The sequence below is a fragment of the Sinocyclocheilus anshuiensis genome, unplaced genomic scaffold (genome assembly GCF_001515605.1).
Source record: "Sinocyclocheilus anshuiensis isolate Anshui unplaced genomic scaffold, SAMN03320099.WGS_v1.1 scaffold775, whole genome shotgun sequence".
NCBI classification, from domain to species: Eukaryota; Metazoa; Chordata; class Actinopteri; order Cypriniformes; family Cyprinidae; genus Sinocyclocheilus; species Sinocyclocheilus anshuiensis.
This window is the reverse complement of record NW_015552614.1, coordinates 1440872-1458011: the sequence shown is the minus strand read 5'-3', so window position 1 is coordinate 1458011 and position 17140 is coordinate 1440872. Positions and strand designations below refer to the sequence as shown.

The 17140-nt window shown below is 36.5% G+C and overlaps 1 protein-coding gene across 2 annotated transcripts in view; it reads left to right on the top strand.

Annotated features, from left to right (window-relative positions):
• The window catches only part of LOC107665972 (dachshund homolog 2-like), a 38621-nt gene extending 24609 nt beyond the window's left edge, over nt 1-14012 (top strand). Inside the window, exons 3-12 of one of the 2 annotated variants that reach the window (XM_016457060.1) lie at nt 2260-2385; nt 6275-6394; nt 6693-6862; nt 7549-7690; nt 8431-8502; nt 10130-10260; nt 10372-10519; nt 10629-10766; nt 10857-10922; nt 12940-14012. In XM_016457060.1, the coding sequence (XP_016312546.1) occupies nt 2260-2385; nt 6275-6394; nt 6693-6862; nt 7549-7690; nt 8431-8502; nt 10130-10260; nt 10372-10519; nt 10629-10766; nt 10857-10922; nt 12940-12977 (1151 nt within the window). In that variant the 3' untranslated portion in view covers nt 12978-14012. Of the gene's footprint in view, nt 1-2259; nt 2386-6274; nt 6395-6692; nt 6863-7548; nt 7691-8430; nt 8503-10129; nt 10261-10371; nt 10520-10628; nt 10767-10856; nt 10923-11423; nt 11605-12939 lie in introns of those variants that run through there. The other variant, XM_016457059.1, reaches the window with a different exon arrangement.
• Nucleotides 14013-17140: the final 3128 nt, after the last annotated feature.

Here is a 17140-nt window from a genome sequence, read left to right as displayed (position 1 = left end):
GAGAGGAGAGGAGAGGAGAGGAGAGGAGAGGAGAGGAAATGAGAGGAGAGGAGAGGAGATACAGTATTTAAGTTCCATATAATAGGCTATAATGGTGTATACACACACACACAGAAGAATATACCTTAAAGAATAATACTCTCATATATACACTATCGTTCAATAGTTTGGGGGTGTTTTTTCTTATGCTCATCGTGGCTGCAGGTATTGATAAAATTACAGACAAAAATTTTAATATTGTGAAATATTATTAAAAATTAAAATAACTGTTTCCTATTTGAATACGTTTCAAAATGTAATCTATTCCTATCATAGCAAAGCTACATTTTCAGCATTATTACTCAGTCTTCAGTGTCATATGATCCTTCAGAAATTATTCTAATATACTGATTTGCTGCACAAGAAACATTTCTTACTATTATCAATGTTGAAACAGAACCATTGATCAGAATTTATTTGACATAGAAATCTCTTGCAACTTTATAGATGTTTTTATTGTCACTTTTAACCGATTTAATGCACCCTTGGTGAATAAAGTATTGATTTCTTTACAGAAAAAAAATAAATCTTTCTGACCCCAAACGTTGCTGATAAAACCCCAAAGTGTTTATTGATATATACGTATGTGTATATTTCTAAGCATTTTCTCTGTACCTGGAATATTTCACCCAAAAATGATAATTCTTCATTCCAAACTTAAATGTGGAATGCAAATGGAGATATTTAGCAGAATTTCCAAGCTGCCTTTTTCCAGAAAACTGAATTGACCAGTGATTTTTCATTATTGCCACGCTCAAAAAATGACAAAATGTTCCATAAAGTACTCCTCCAAAATCATTTGACAACTTTTTATAAGGAAAAGACTGAAATTTAAGCTACGGTGCTTTAAGTTGTATCATAAGTATGAATTTCGGACAATATAAGAGTGATTACATGTTTTTTGGATGAACTATTCCTATATTGGTGAGCTGCATCAAACAGCTCAGTTTCTCAGCTTTTAATAAGCATGATTTTTGTATAAATGTACATATAATCTTAACTATTCTCACATTGTGTGTGGCCGTGACTTTGTTTCTGGTATACCGTAAGAGCTCAAGGAATAGAGTTCCCCCCTCAGGACAATCTCCCTTCACATGAACGAACGCTTTCCTTCTTGTCAAACAGCTTACGTAACTCAACTCAAGTCTCTGAAGATTGTTTTTCCCATGAGTCCACAGCGAAGCTCATGCAACAGCTGTATACTAGATTTAGACAGTCAGCATTTACATGTTAAAGTCATGATTAGCCAAGCAGCCAATGCTCTCCTGAGGGAATATGCTGCTCTTTACTTGTGTGTGTTATTGGTCCATTGTTTTTCTCCTTATCAGCAGTCAGCCTCACCTGCAGTTTTCTTCTTCTTTGTCACAATGTGGGGGAAAATCGTGACCTTGTCAAATGCAATACACACGTTCACCCAAACACATATGCAAAAACATACAGACACACACACGCCATCACACGCACAATGGACATCTTTAGAGTTACAGTGTTGTGAATTATATTATGTTGTGAATTAAAAATGTGAATTATAATGAGAGGGGCAGCAATTTTAACATCAATCACTAGTCCAGAGAATTGACCGTCTGTCAGTAATCAATACTTTTTTCATTTTTTCATTTTTGACAGTATCCAAGGGAAACCAAGGCCAGAGCTCTTTGCCTAGCTAATTGTGCTGGTGGTGGGAGGAGTTTAAAGTGATTGATTGGCAGATGGCTATTTCTTGGACGACTTCCATGATATACTTATATAAATAATGCAGTCCAGCTAACAGAGCTAATTCAGGTCCCTTATCTCACTGTGACCCTCCAGTTGCTCTGACTAAACCCTGCTGCTGATGACAACATCCATTTACTGTCAACTAAGGAATTTATTGCTGTAACTTTTAGGCTAATGTGCTTCATAAATAGCACATCTCTTAGCAGCCTGAAACCAGTATTTTAAGGTATTCAAGTGTCACATGATCCTTCAGAAATCATTCTAATATGCTGATTCGGTGCTCAAGAAACAATTCTTAATATCTTGGCAAATTTGAGCTCTGTTTGAGATTGTTGACATCTTTAATAAAATTGTTGAGGAGACACATGAGTTTATTCTCACGTGAAGCAGATGCGTCTCCATTTGATTACCTCATTGCTGTGTAAGATAATCAGGTGAGATATCAGTGGAGTGTTGTGGGTGTGTACACAGTTGTTTGTGATATTGTACTTGAATGTGTTGCAGGTCTAACAACAGCTGCGATGGCTGAAGCTTTGAAGATACAGAAGATGAAGATGATGATGAATCTACACAATACCCACAATGGCTCAGAATTCGATTCAGATGAGCTCAACTCTAATACAGGTACAGGTAGGGCTTGTGCTTTCACGATTTGTTTGTTAATGTGTGTTTATGTTCCTTTAAGGCAGCTTGTTTAAAGTGCAATCTGTAGATGTACCAGACAGATAGCTTTGCAATAGTAACCTGGGCCTTTTGGGTGAGATGAGCCCCATCGCAGAGCTCGCTCAGGGTGCCCATGTTGCAGGGTTGTGCTTGGTTTACAGAGACTAATGGTGACATTAATGACTGCTGCCTGACTGTGCATTTAGAGAAGACCAACAACAGACAAGAGAATAGTTAATCGTACACCAGCCTTAGAGATGAAACAAGACATTTGGTGCAGGGGTGCATGTGTTTGTGTGTGTGCATACAAGCAAAGCAAAATGAGAACATGTATAAATGGATAATGTTATATATGCACAATATTTGTGTGCATAACTGGATGCATAATTTGTGGATGATGCAAAGTATTTCAAAAGCGTGCAACTGATATGCCTTTAGTGGCTTCTCTGATTTAACTTATTATTTTGTTATATATTTAATATTTATTATTTTGCCTCTATATTTATATTTATTTGTATTGATATTTAAATTTGTATTTATTTCTCACCCATCTGACATGGTATAATACAATATTATGATAGCAAATGAGACATCATATTTCACGAAACACACGTGAAACCAGAAAATGTGCATTATTAATTTTTCAAGACTGCCAGTACATTTTGAAGGTGGAAAAACACACAACTGCTGATCAGCAAAGTAGCAGTTTCAAAATGGCAACATATTGTCTAATCCTTCAGAAATCATTCTAATATGCTGATTTGCTGCTTTTTTCTACATTTGCTGCTACATTTCTTATAATTATCAACATTGAAAACAGTTGTGCTGCTTAATATATTGTGGAAACTGTTATGTATATTTTTTTCAGGATTCTCTGATGAATAGAAAGTTAAAATAGCCATTTATTTGAAATAGAAAACTAACATTATAAAATTCTTTACTGTCACTTGTGATCATATTAATGTATTCTTGATTTATAAAAATATAAATTTCTTAAAAAAAAAATCTTACCTCAATTTTCTGAATGTTTGTGTGTGTGTGTGTGTGTGTGTGTGTGCGCGCGTGTGTGTGTGTGTGTGTGTGTGTGCATGTGCATGTGTGTATGAGGAATATTGCACTTCTTTTAGTTTTTGCACTAATCAGGACTTGCTACTGTGGACAGATTTTCAGGCATCACATGAAATCTCGAGTCTTCAATCACAGCAGCCATATACTAAATGTGGCTGAAACCAACACAGATAATGTAGACTTCAAAGGCCATTCTCACAAGAGTTTAGGAGGAAGAGAGCACAGCGTTCCTAGGGAGAACAGCTATGGACAAGCAGAATTTAGGAGAGAAGAAAAAAACGGCCTTCATCAGAAAGATGGAATGCAGTCAAGGAAAATCAACATCAAGGATGACATCAGAAGAGAAGAGAGAGACAGTGAGAGAGAGATACTTTTTTTCCCCTGCGTTGACAAGTTGAAAGAAAAATTCCATGCATTATTTAACAAGATGGCCTAAACCTGTCATACGGGTGATTGCCTGCGTTAACATAAACAGGTGTGCGCTGTGTGCACGCATACGGGTGTATGTTAGCACATGTGTGCTTGTTTTCACGTCCACGTGCGCTTAGCAGGGAAGTCGTGTATAGTGTAACGCACACATTATCTGTTTGCCCCTCTCTCCCTGCGAGCATATGGTCAGCATTTTTGGATCTTCACCCATCCACCCCCTTTCTCTCTCTTCTTGTCTGTTTGAAGTTGCCCTCATTTTTAAGATGCTGTTTAAATCAGTCGTTTTTTGTGCAGCCAATGTATGTGTGTTTGTTTTGGTGAGAGCAAACATGTAGAAACACAAATCTCTTCTAGTTGACTTTTAAAGCATTTCTCACTTGATCAAACAGTCTAGACAAGCTGACCATCCGGTGTTTAATTACTAGGATACAAATTACTATAATTAATTACTGGCCAAAAATACTCAAAAGTGAGCAATATCCATTTTCATGAGACAGTTTTGACCTTGTCATCATGTCTCATTTTTCCCTCATTCGTTGATTTCTGCAAAGGGATATTGAGTTGCTTCTTGCACGTTTCGTTGGTGCTTTCAAAGTGAAATGTCCAGTGACTGGCATGAAAAGCTCGTTAAGTTTTGTCCGAAACAGATTCACTTAAATCTGGCAACGTTTTATGTTTGTTGTACGTATTGCATGCAGTAGTTCAGGAATGAAATGTAAAAGGTTAATGCTCTATCCGTTTGAAAAATAACATATCACATACAATAAACCTAACTGATAATGTTAACAAAATAAACGTGAGATTAAAAACACATTTGCTGAAGCAACCATGCCATTTTAGCTTGCTTCTACAAGTCTTTAAGCTCTTTTATCGAGTGTTGTGACTCAATCGCTCCACATCAAAAGTGCAGTGCCGTACCAGGTGAGCTACTGAGCAAGTTTACTACATCAGAAAAGGCATACATATGGAGCTGGTTATGTGACACAGACGTCAAAATGTATTAGTTTACAAATCATGCATATGGTAAGAGTGTTTTGAGATCATAACATAGTATTGTGCAAGAAACTGTGTAAAAATAAGTCTTTATTAATCGATAATCTGTCCGTGTAATCACAAATGGTGTGAACAGGAATAAATGTTGTTGGTGTTTTACTGGCACTAGGGGTCATTTCAGCTGAAAATGGCAGTAAATTGGAAAAAAAAAGTAAAAGGCAGTGATTGCTTACTAGCTCAAGTCAAAAGACCACTCATAAATTAATTATATTCTATTCTAAATATGGCGCAGGTCTTCTTTTAATGTAACTCAATGGGATTATTTAATCATCCACTTGGTGAAAATGATCTGTATGACATTACAAGTTGTTCTAGACATCCGATCAAAAGCTGAACGCCGTTTCTATTTGAGTACTTGACACAGGAGAATATACCGTATGCACGTGTGTGTACGTGTGCATGTTTGTGGTTGTTTTAGTGTGTTTCGCAGCACAGCTGCAGCTCTTGTTGTCTCTGATTGCTCTTGCTTTCCCTCCTCTCATCCATCTTCATCTGTCTGATTACTCTGAATTAGCGCCCTCTCACTTACATTAGAACTCCAGTCCCACAAGATATGTGAGCTTGTGTTGACACTAGTCTTGATTTCCATGGACGTGCAGATTGTCGCACAGATGGTCGCTCTATTGTATAGAATTTATGCCATGGTGAAGGGCCCAGGTTGCGAAGTTGCCGTGGTGTTGTAATGTATCTACAGTATAGTGTTGTGTCGTAATGAGGGAGCTTATTATTTTTTAATCATGTTATTTTTGTCCGGTCGTGTGAAGACCTTATTGGTTGGAGCATGTGATAGTCTTAAAGGGACCGCTTCATCCTGCGCTATCATTGATTCCTTCGCCACAAATCTGCCACCTAAACACCATCTGCTCCCAATAGCACTGACATGAATGCTGATTATCAGTTCAGTTCATTGTTGCTGCTGGTCGCTGGAAAATTTACTGTTTCCTTTTTTCACTAAAAATAATATATGTCCATCTTATAGTATTCTGATCACTTATTTTGGGGATATCTTTTTAAGTTAATTATTCTGATCATATTTGTGTGTGAATGTGTACAGTATGTGGTTAAATGTGCACTTAAAGCAAACCTAAAGCAATGAATATTACTTTTAACAAACTCCAGTCTTATTTATTTTTGATTTCAAAGTTATTTTTGACACACACACACACACACACACACACAGACAGACACAGACAGACAGACAGAAAAAAATATATGTAAAATAACAAAAAGCTAAAATGTAATTACCTGATTACCTTTATTGTGAATATTTCTTTTCACCATTTCATACTCTTTTATGATTAAACAGTATGTAGCGCTTTGTCCTGGGAGAGAGAGAAACATCCATCACCTGCTTCAGAGAAAACTCAGCACAGCTTGAACAACTCTGAGCTCAGCTCTCTCCAACACACCCATCTACTGGCCAACAGTATGTATTAACCATTCACTTTCACACCCTGATCCCTGTACAGGGATAATTCAACATAAAACGAATATTCTGTCAGTATTCTCACCCTTGTTGTTTCAAACCTGTATGACTTTGTTTTCAATTATCGTGATGATTAATGGGGACCAGAGCATTCAAGCTTCAAAAATGATGCGAAAGCATCGTAAAAGTAGTCCATATGACTAAATTTCAAATCTAATCTGAAGCCATACAATAGATCTGTGTGATAAACACACCTAAATTTAAGTAGTTATTCGCTGATTCTTTCTTCTTCTCGTAGGACTGGACCTGCCCTTCATGATGATGCCCCATCCCCTGCTTCCTGTTGGACTTCCTCCTGCCTCTGTTGCTATGGCAATGAACCAGATGAACCACCTTAATACAATTGCCAACATGGTTGCCAGTGCACAGATGTACAGCCCCGTCTCCAGGCCGACATCTGCCATCAAGGTAGGACATACTGTACACACCATACACTAAAACACACTCTCTACAAGCTCTTTTGCTGCAAGGTTATCAGGGAATGTTCACACAGTTCTACCTTGAGTTTATTTAGGCAATTTGCTGATCCACTTGGTCCAAAGGGGTCTAAACTGCTTTAGGTAATCAAAGGTCAAGTAGCTTGAGACCTGTTTTAGGTTGTTAACCATGTTGCAAATCACAGCTTAGTATGGAAGCTTGTTTCTGCCACGTTATGAAAAAAAAAATGGTTAAAACACAATTGCTACTTTTTATCTCACAATTAAGTTTAGATCTCACAATTCTGACTTTTTCCCTCAGAATTAAAATTTTCATTTTGAAATTGTGACTTTTTTTCTCAGAATTCTGAATTTATTATTCTGCCCAAAAATAAAAAAGGTAATTGCAACTTGTTTCCTCACAATTCTGACATTTTTTTTAATTTTTCAGAATTGCAAGTTTATATCTTGCAATTCTGAGTTCGTATCTCGCAGTTCTTCACAAAAAAAAAGTCAGAATTGTGAGATATGAACTCAGAATTGTAAGACAAAAAGTCAGAACTCTGTTGGATTTCAGGTGAACTGGGGTGATGAAGATGTGTTGTTATGTGGGGAGAGTTTATGCATGTGTGTTTGTGTGATTCTTTACAGGACTGAATTTCCTCTTTTTCATTTCAGCAGGAGTGTTTTGAAGAGAGTCCCTCTGTGACACCATCTGTAGATGGGACTGTTCCTCAGAAAACTGAACCCTCACCTCAACAAACCAGTTCACTTCCCAGCAGCCCCACACAGCCTTACACACTCTCTCCTCAAAAAACAGGTGAGTTTACATATTCAGTAGGGCTGTCAGTCAAATTAATGAGATGATATGCTGAGTAATTGATTACAGTTATCATAATTAATCAAACAGTACATCAATATTTCCTGAGTGAATCCCACAAATGGATATACACTGCCATTTAAAAGTTTGGTGTAAGTATATTTTTTTAAAGAAATTAATACTTTTATTCAGCAAGGATGCATTACATTGACATATTACATATTACAATACATTGGTGATCCTTTTTCCAACTCAGTGATTCCTGTTTTTTTTTTCTGACATGTTGGTGTTATATCTTTCACTTGGATGTTATAAGTTACACGGAGTAAATACAGCAGGATAAAACAAAAACTGTGTCCGTCTTCATTTCAGGCTGCAAAGCAACAAAATGTGATTATTTGGGGGGAGGGAGGGAGGGGGATACTTTTCTATACCCACTGTACATACATATGTAAAAAATGTAGTTTCTGAATGTTAGTGGATTTACAGAGACCCAGTTATTGTGGTTAGCATCTTCATCTTGAAGTGTGATATTACTGTTGTTTCATAATATCATACATACAGTATAATGTCCATAGAAAACAATATTATATGATTTACATTGAGGAAAAAAGATGTTAAACTAATCAATGCATACACAATAACAGCACAAAGCAATATGTTGGCAATAGTCTGTGCTACTCAGAAACTTCTTGTTTCATTTATCTGCTGTCTCTATATATCTCTTGCTCTCTCTGTAGCATACGATGTTCATGATGAACAAAGGGAGACAGACTCAACTCTGCATATGAACAGACTTTCCAACGACAGGGGTGAGTTTCCTCAACATAAACGAAATTTCATAAAAAATAAAATTTTATATAACACATTACGTAAAAGCCTCTCCTCTGACCTCTTCTGCTCTCATTATAGTTCAATTATTACACAGAGCCACTATATTGCCTTTAGTTGGGTGATGTAATGGTATACTGTATGTTGTAATGGGATATTCTAGGTTCTATACACAAGTAATCTCAAAACAATTAAAATAATATGCTCGTGATTTGCTTCATCCGCTACTAGCAAATGTATAAAAAGCATATATCGACAGACATACACTACTGTTTTAAAATTTGGGATCAGGAAGATTTTTTTTATTGTGATTAAATTAAAGGGGTCATATGATGCGATTTCAAGTTTTCCTTTCTCTTTGGAGTGTTACAAGCTGATTGTGCATAGATAAGATCCCTGAAGTTGCAAAGACTAAAGTCTCAAAACCAAAGAGATATTCGTTATCAAAGTTAAGACTCTGCCACACCCCCCTAAAACGGCTCACTAAAGTCTCAAATCCAAAGAGATATTCTTTATAAAAGTTAAGAGTCAGCCACACCCCCCTAAAACGGCTCGTTCTAACACGCCCCCACATATCTACCTCACTATGTGGAAATATTTGCATAATATATGTATTTGCATAATAAAATGATTGGATAATAAAATGTGTATTTGCATAATAAAATATTTGCATAATAAAATGTGCACGCAAAGCGCGGGTCACATCACAGTGGAGTCAGCTGTCTTAACCGTGGCTTGTGTGCTGCAAACACATACCAGCTCCATCACTGTGTCTGTCACGCGACTCTGTTCCCCTTTCGATCTCTGTCTTTACATTTATTTTGAAAGATGAAGCTCGCGATTATGGTAAGGGGCGTTACATTTCCGACGAGTGCTTGCAGTGTTCGGCCAATCACAATGCACTGGGTCAGCTGGCCAATCAGAGCAGACTGCGCTTGTCGGAAGGAGGGACTTTGTAGAAAACGAAGCGTTTGAGAGATTAATTAATTATTAAATTGATCAAAAGTGACAGTAAAGTATTTTGTAATGCAACAAAAAATGTCAAATAAATGCTGTTTTTTTAACTTTCTGATTCTGAAGACACTGAAGATTGGCGATAACGACTGCAGAAAATTCAGCAACTACATATTCTGCACATTCTTCAAAAAGAAAAAAAAGTTCTTATTTGCTATAAATCTTACCTTACTTATCTTAGGCTTGGGCTATTTTAGTATCATTGTGACACTAGTATAGTTCTTATAAATATTTTGAATTAGTTTATTGTAATATTTTCTTTGTTCATTTTAATTTTAGTTAAAGTTTTATAATTTTCTTGTTTTTTGACATTTATTAGTTTTTTCAAATATGTCTAGATACTTTTTATTTCAGTTTTAGTTTAAATTATTATAGTACATCAATTCAATCAAAATGAGAAATGTTGCCTTGCTAGCTAGCTGCAATATTTTTTTAACGTTTATTGTATTTCAAGTAATTTTTTTATGGTTTTAGTTTTTGTTAACTATAATTTTAAACTGCATAAATGATGACAATTTAAATTTATAGCTAAACTATTGCTTTAACAGTCAGCTGATCATTTGAATTCATCCCTTTGTGTTTATTATTTTACAGTTGAACAAAATGCACTGATACCAACAATCTTTGAGAAGGTCCCAACTCAATCATTGTCCTCTGGCTTCCCTGCTTCCCTTCTTTTCACAGATGGCCTCTCCTCTGTCGAGATGCTGCTCACTAATGTCCAGGTATGGCCATGAAGGAATACACACACACACACACACACACACTCACACTCACACTCACACTCACGCTCATACAAACATGTTCAGCATCAATAACATAGACATGTGTTGCAGGGTCTGCTAAAGGTGGCTTTAGAGAACGCCCGTGTGCAGGAGAAACAGCTTCAGCAGGAGCGGAGAGAGCTCAAGATGGAGCTGTACAGAGAGAGAGAGATGAGAGAGTGTCTAGAGAGGCAGCTCACCTCTGAGCTACACAGTCGAGGTAAAATGTTGCATTGTAATACATATATTGGAAAATTGAAAAAACAGCAACCATCCATTTCCATTTGATGTTTACAAATGGAACTTTTCCCTCATCTTTTCTCATCCAGCCACCATTCAGAGACGTCTGAAGAAGGAGAAGAAGGCAAAGAGGAGGTTACAGGAGGCACTGGAATATGAGTCCAAGCGGAGAGGGCAGATCGAGCAGGCACTACAGCAGGCCACCACATCAGACTCTCTCACACACGGTGAGACGCCCTCACACACACTCAAAGAGTTTCATTCAGGCCGATAGTCTTTCAGCAGGCTTTGTCAGCTGTCACTGTCTGTTAACACAGATCCAATGAGTCTGGACATGGAGACGGAGCAATGCAGAAGCCCGGAGGACAACTGCTTGTTACAAGGTATTGAATTTAACAGAAACTTAGATGAAATGGCCCCTTTTCATAGAAATACATATATTAAATGCTAATATTAAAACACACACACACACACACACACACACACACACACACACACACACACAATTATATATAAAGAGTGAAAGAACAGCATATATATATATATATATATATATACACACACACAGTACAAACGTTTTTGATACCAGTATTCAGTGATAATATTGTATAACAAGAGATTTATAAGCTATTTTTTGAAAAAAATAAAAAAAATCGCTTTTAAATCTCTTGTTATGCAATCACCAAAAGTGTTACAAGGATTTGAATTGAATGCATATTTGCTGAATAAAAGTATGAATCTTTTTTGTAAAAAAAACAAACAAATTATTGTACAAAACACTTGCTTATCAATACGCTCATGTATACAGTGTGTATTTATGTGCACAGTTTCAGCTGTGGCTTATTCAGATTTGCTGTCTTGACCTCACTTCCCCTTCCCATCAGTCTTTCTCAGCAACACCATGTCACTCGCCCGTGTCCTCCAAACAGATGAGATCATCGGCTCCCTCTGTCTCAGAGTGAAACCATTAGCAAATAAACACATAGATGAATCAAAAGACTGGGGACTAATTGCAAGTTTCCTGTGTAAGCAAAGGCTCACCGCATGAATATTCCAGCGCTGCCCTTCCACCCGTTTATCTGTTTCTGCAGCTGGCCGTTCTCGCGCTCTCCCCCTCCGTGAGACAGCTAAAGCTACATGATAAATTACTTGAATTACACCTCGTGTTAATTTGATTAAAATGGCTCCCTAATGTCGAGAAAATCTGCTATACATTGGCACAACACTGGACTGGACGAGGTGTTCATTTAGTCTAATGTCTTTTTCACATGATGTGCAAAAATGTTCTTTTTTAGAGAAAAGAGACATTTGAAATTATATATATTTTAAAAATAGAAGTAAATAATTATTCTTTTTTTTAGTTCTCATATTTTAATTATGTAGAGTTTTTAAACATTGTGATCAAACATTAGGCCCAACTTTTCATTAACTTTAATAAAAGTAAATTTTCATGACTCCAAAACGTACTAAAAATAACCATGAGTTAATTTTAGTTTTTTGTTACACTACCATTCAAAGGTTTGGGGTCTGTAAACTTTTTTTTTTTAAGTTTTTGAAACAAGTCCCTTAAGCTCACCAAGGTTGCATTTATTTGATTAAAAATACAGTAAAAACAGTAAAATTGTGAAATATTATGATTATTGTTTTCTATTTTAATACATTTTAAAATGTAACTATTTCCTGTGATAGCAAATATCAAGCGTAGCGTTAGTTCTGGCAGGTCACGTTAGTTAAGCTCGCATCAGCTGACTCTCAGCTGATCCCCATCAACCTATGGGAATACGACACCTATCTAAAGTATTCATATATAAGGTCCCGCAGTAGTATCAGTAGTTTTCGCATTGCTCAATAGCTAATTACCCTCCTCCATCCCCAACTCCTCTGTCAGTCAGGATTCAGCCTTCTGATTCTCCTTTGAATCAGACTAATTCAGAAATGTGTACATAACATTATTGAACTTAACGATATCTGCAATACATTTATGTTGGTTCTGTTCTGTTTACCCTGGGGGGGTTATCGCTGCTCTCCCTGCTCTCATCCATGCTAGGCTGCATGGATGTGCAGGGAGTTCTTGCCCAGAACGGAACCATACCGCCAATCCAAACTGTATGCTAATTGTCAATCATATTTGACGATAGTGGTCCTGACAGAACTGAATTTTCAGCAGCTGTTACTCTACTCTTTAGTAATTTGTGGAAACTTTTTTTTTTCAGGATTCTTTGATGAAAATAAAGATTTATTTTAAATAAATTAATTTGTCTTTACTGTCACTTTTGTTCAATTTAATGCATCCTTAATAAAAGTATTAATTTAGTTTACAATAATGAATAATTTACAATTTACAAATTAAACCTGTGGTTTAGTGTTCTTAAACTTTCCTCTTGTTTTTGTTTCTTACAGAAAGCAGAACATACACAAACAATCCAATAATGTACTAAGAGGAGGTCGACAAGGATGTTCTCCACAATACACACAAAAACAGTCAACTTCCCGAATGCAGTTCAATTGAAGAGAGGACTTTACGCAATGAGCTACATTGGAGAAGATCTTCTCTTTGACCCAATCGAATTCTCCATCCAATCTAATTCTCATCCTCACAACATTCCAGATTCCACAAATGTTGTTTTCTCTACATAATTCCGTTTCAGCTCTGTGGAGTGCACTGCTGGCGTACTGGATGCTGTTTTGACATTATGCCTTCAGGACAGTGACCTTCAGTTTAATGCCCTCAGGACAGGCTGAGGAAAATGTAAAAAAGGAGGAAAAGAGATGCATCTGGCTTGTGTTTCATTCTTGCTGAAAGACTCTGAAGAGTGTGGAATGTTACATTTTGTTGCTTTTCTCTTATATGTCCATCTTCTGGTTCTTCAAGCCATTTATCTCTCTTTGTAGGCCAGTTTAGCTTCTTAATACTGTTTAACATGTTCACCTTTTCTTCAGTTTGAGCAACTATGTGTGGTAGTTTTCTTACGTTATTTTATTGGCTTTGAGTCAGAAGGGAAAGCTACTGAATGTGTGTGAATCTCTCAGAATGAGAAATACAGTATTACCACCACCTCACTCATTCAAATGTTTCAACAGATGAAAGTTTCGCCCATCACATTCTAAGGAGATCTTTGGTTTATCGAAACCTGTGGATACTGTAGGTGTGGTTTCACGTTCCCAAGCATTTACAGGGATTTGATTCACTAACCATTTTAGCAGAAGCTAAAACTAGACACTAAGACAGCAGAGGATATTTTCTTATGCATTTGGCATTTTCCCCAACACACAAGTCTTTATTTAGTCTGTGAGTTACTTAAAGAGGAAAACAGACTTCCCGCAGAACAGAATTCCCTGCTGGTGTTGTCAGGATGAGGCATCCATCCTATAGGCATTCGAATGCTAAATGATGTCTTGAAAGGTCTAGATCGATGTCTGTCACCATTTTGTGCGCCAGAACGAATTGACAACACAAATAAACAAAGCATTGCTCATGTCAAAGGTGTCACCTTGTCGTCAATAGCATTCCTGATGAAGCAAAAGCCATCAAACAATCCTATTGATTCAGGTCATGCAAATGAGACCCCATTAGTGCTTAAATGCCTTCGTTGCTACATATTGACAAATATCAAAGTCCCCATTAACATTCAGTTTGTGGTCTTCTCATGACCAGCCACAAGCTAAGTATCGTCCCATACGCGTGATATTTCTAGGCTAAAACAACACTCCAACAGCTCCAGCTGAACAATATCCTTTTCCAAACAAGGATATCATGACTCAAAGTACAGTACTGTAACATGGATTTGTAATATTTTTCTTGCGCATATTTAGGAATATCACCCGAGACCATAAATTTGTGGGGACCATAAATAGATTTGAAAACAATTGACTTAAAAAAATGGCAAATTACCATTTGGGAACGTGGGAAAAGTGTGGTTTCAAAACTACAGCTAGCAAAAGATAGGAGCGGAAGATAAACACGTGTTTACAGGATACAGAAAAGGCATCTTTTTTCCTATGATTTTTTTGTGAGAAATATATCAGTACTGTAAACTTGACTGTTGCATTTGTTTGTGTATTTCAGCATCCTTGAAAATATATTAGTCTCTGCGTTAAAGGAACTGCATAGAGGATATTGTGTGACCATTAACTAAGCAGACTGGAAGAAAAAAAAAACTAATAAAATTAAAAACGAAACCTCAAGAATCATGAACATGATCCAATGCCTTGAAAAACATGGCTTTGAAGCAATTTTCACTCAGATATGGCTAGTAATTTTCACTAATAATTACAATGAATCTGCATATAACACATTGAATTAAATGTGAAATTTTGAAGTAGAAAACCTAATTACTATTTTCTTGTAAAACACACAATAATAACCAACTTAAAAAATTTTTTTTTACAGCGTATAACAGCAAAACAATACAGAAATGTATTTCAATATTTTCTTTAAAATGATGGGCTGTGGGGTCTTTTTCAATTCCCTTAAATGAGATAAACAGAAATGAGCCTGATATGTAAGATTATTCCCAGGATGCATTGAGGGTGACTGCTGTTTTCTCAGGGTGGTGCAACTATGACTATAGATAGACATAGGCACTGATTGACGGATTTACCCACAACAGAAACATGAGTTTATTTTGTTACTTATAAAAAAGGCAGCCCAGATATTTTTTAAATGTGATTTGAAGAAGCTGAGTCATAGACCCATTTCATGCACCACAGCCTTCAAATAAAGACACACGTTGTGAAGAAAGCACTTAAATAAGACATGAAAACATGTGTTTAATTAGATTACCCATATTAGGGCACGATTGGATGGAAAGGGAGGAAAGGCTTTGAAAGGAAATTATTAAATCGTGATGAAGTCATTGAACTCATGAACAACTTTTCTCTTGACATCTACAGATAACCGAGGATGTTTTTCCTCATCTAAACTGGCCAGCGTTTTACTCTTTTGACTTGCACTGTGAAGAATAAGAATGTTTCAGATGATACAAGGAAAAACTAATTTATATTTATTTATTTATAGTCCTACACTACTGTTCAAAAGTTTGGGGTCACTAAGATGTTTAAAATACTTTCGAAAGTAGTCTCACCATGGCTGCATACACTTGATTTAAAATACAGTAACTGTAATATTGTGAAATATTATGACAGTTTCAAATAACTGTTTTCTATTTTAATATATTTTAAAAAGTAATTTATTCCTGTAATGGAAAAGCTGAGTTTTCAGCATCATTACTCCAGTCTTCAGTCACATGGTTCTTCATAAATGTGGTAAAGACAGACACGGATTAATTATTATGTGGTTATTTGGGTGCCATATCCAGGGGGAAACCATGCAGGGTCATATAAATGATCTCTTAACAGCCAGACATGGCCAAAGACCAAGAAGAAGAAAAGAAAAAAAGGCCCAGAGAAAATATATTCATATTCTTGCTCACACATACTGTCTCTGGTGTAATATACCAGGTGATTACAATGTAAAAGATCAATATTTCAATTTCAAGCTGCATTTTTGTTCTCAGAGATTAGAGAACAATCAAATTCAAAATCTGCCAAAGGAAGCCTTACTCCCAGCCCTACTGATAGCAAAAATGAGAAGGTTTTAGCCTGGGTGCAAGTGTTTGTTTTTGTGAATTATTCATAGAGATGTGTTTGTGCAAGCGAATAGCCATTTGCTCCAATACTGAAGGGCAAATAATACAGATTGCCCAAACATAACAGAAGAGGAATGTGACATTGAGAAGTGGAAATGCGGACGATGCCTTCTGCACTGCAGCAGGGACACTTACTGATAAACAGGCCTCGTGACAGATGGAGCAACGCTGAAGCTTCCTCATAACACACTGTTTATTTACATCAGCCTGAAGAGCTTTGATGGACTGGTGGCAAGTCGTTTATCCACATTTATTCTAAGAAAAGAAGAAAGAAATGTTTCTGAATATCAAATAGTTCCGTTTCTGATGGTTTTCTTTTCTTTCTGTTGAAACTAAGACAAATTAATAAATAGGAAACACAGTTATCAAAATACGTTTATATCTTAAAATAAACCAATTTTAGATAATTTTAAAACAATATATATGGCTACTGTGCTCGGTCGCAACAAATTACCTAGAAATCATCCAGTCAATCCGTCGTAGCCACAGATTGGTCCACACTCAAAATTTCTGGAATCTCTCAACAAGTAAGGATTTGTTCTTATTACCACCCCATTGTGGTTAAGGCTGCAAAACTACTGTTAAAACACATTTCCCTCTGACTTATTTTCACTTTTTTTTTTTTTTATCAGCCCAACAGTTGTTGTCAGTTTTCTTTTTTTATTCATCATTCATCTACACCTCACCAAACACTTATCAAAAGCCTCAGCCAATGAGCAGCTGCCAAGAAACACAAAACCTGCACACGTTCCTCCCATTACAACATTTGCATATACTGCTCAATCTCAGGCCAATAACTTTCACAAACACTCCACACTGCACTCTTAACAACACTAATCTGAATATGCATACAAACACCTGCAAGAGCTCACTCACTCACTCACACTCTCTCTCTCTCACACACACACACACACACACACACACTCTCGCTCTCTCACACACTCTCGCTCTCT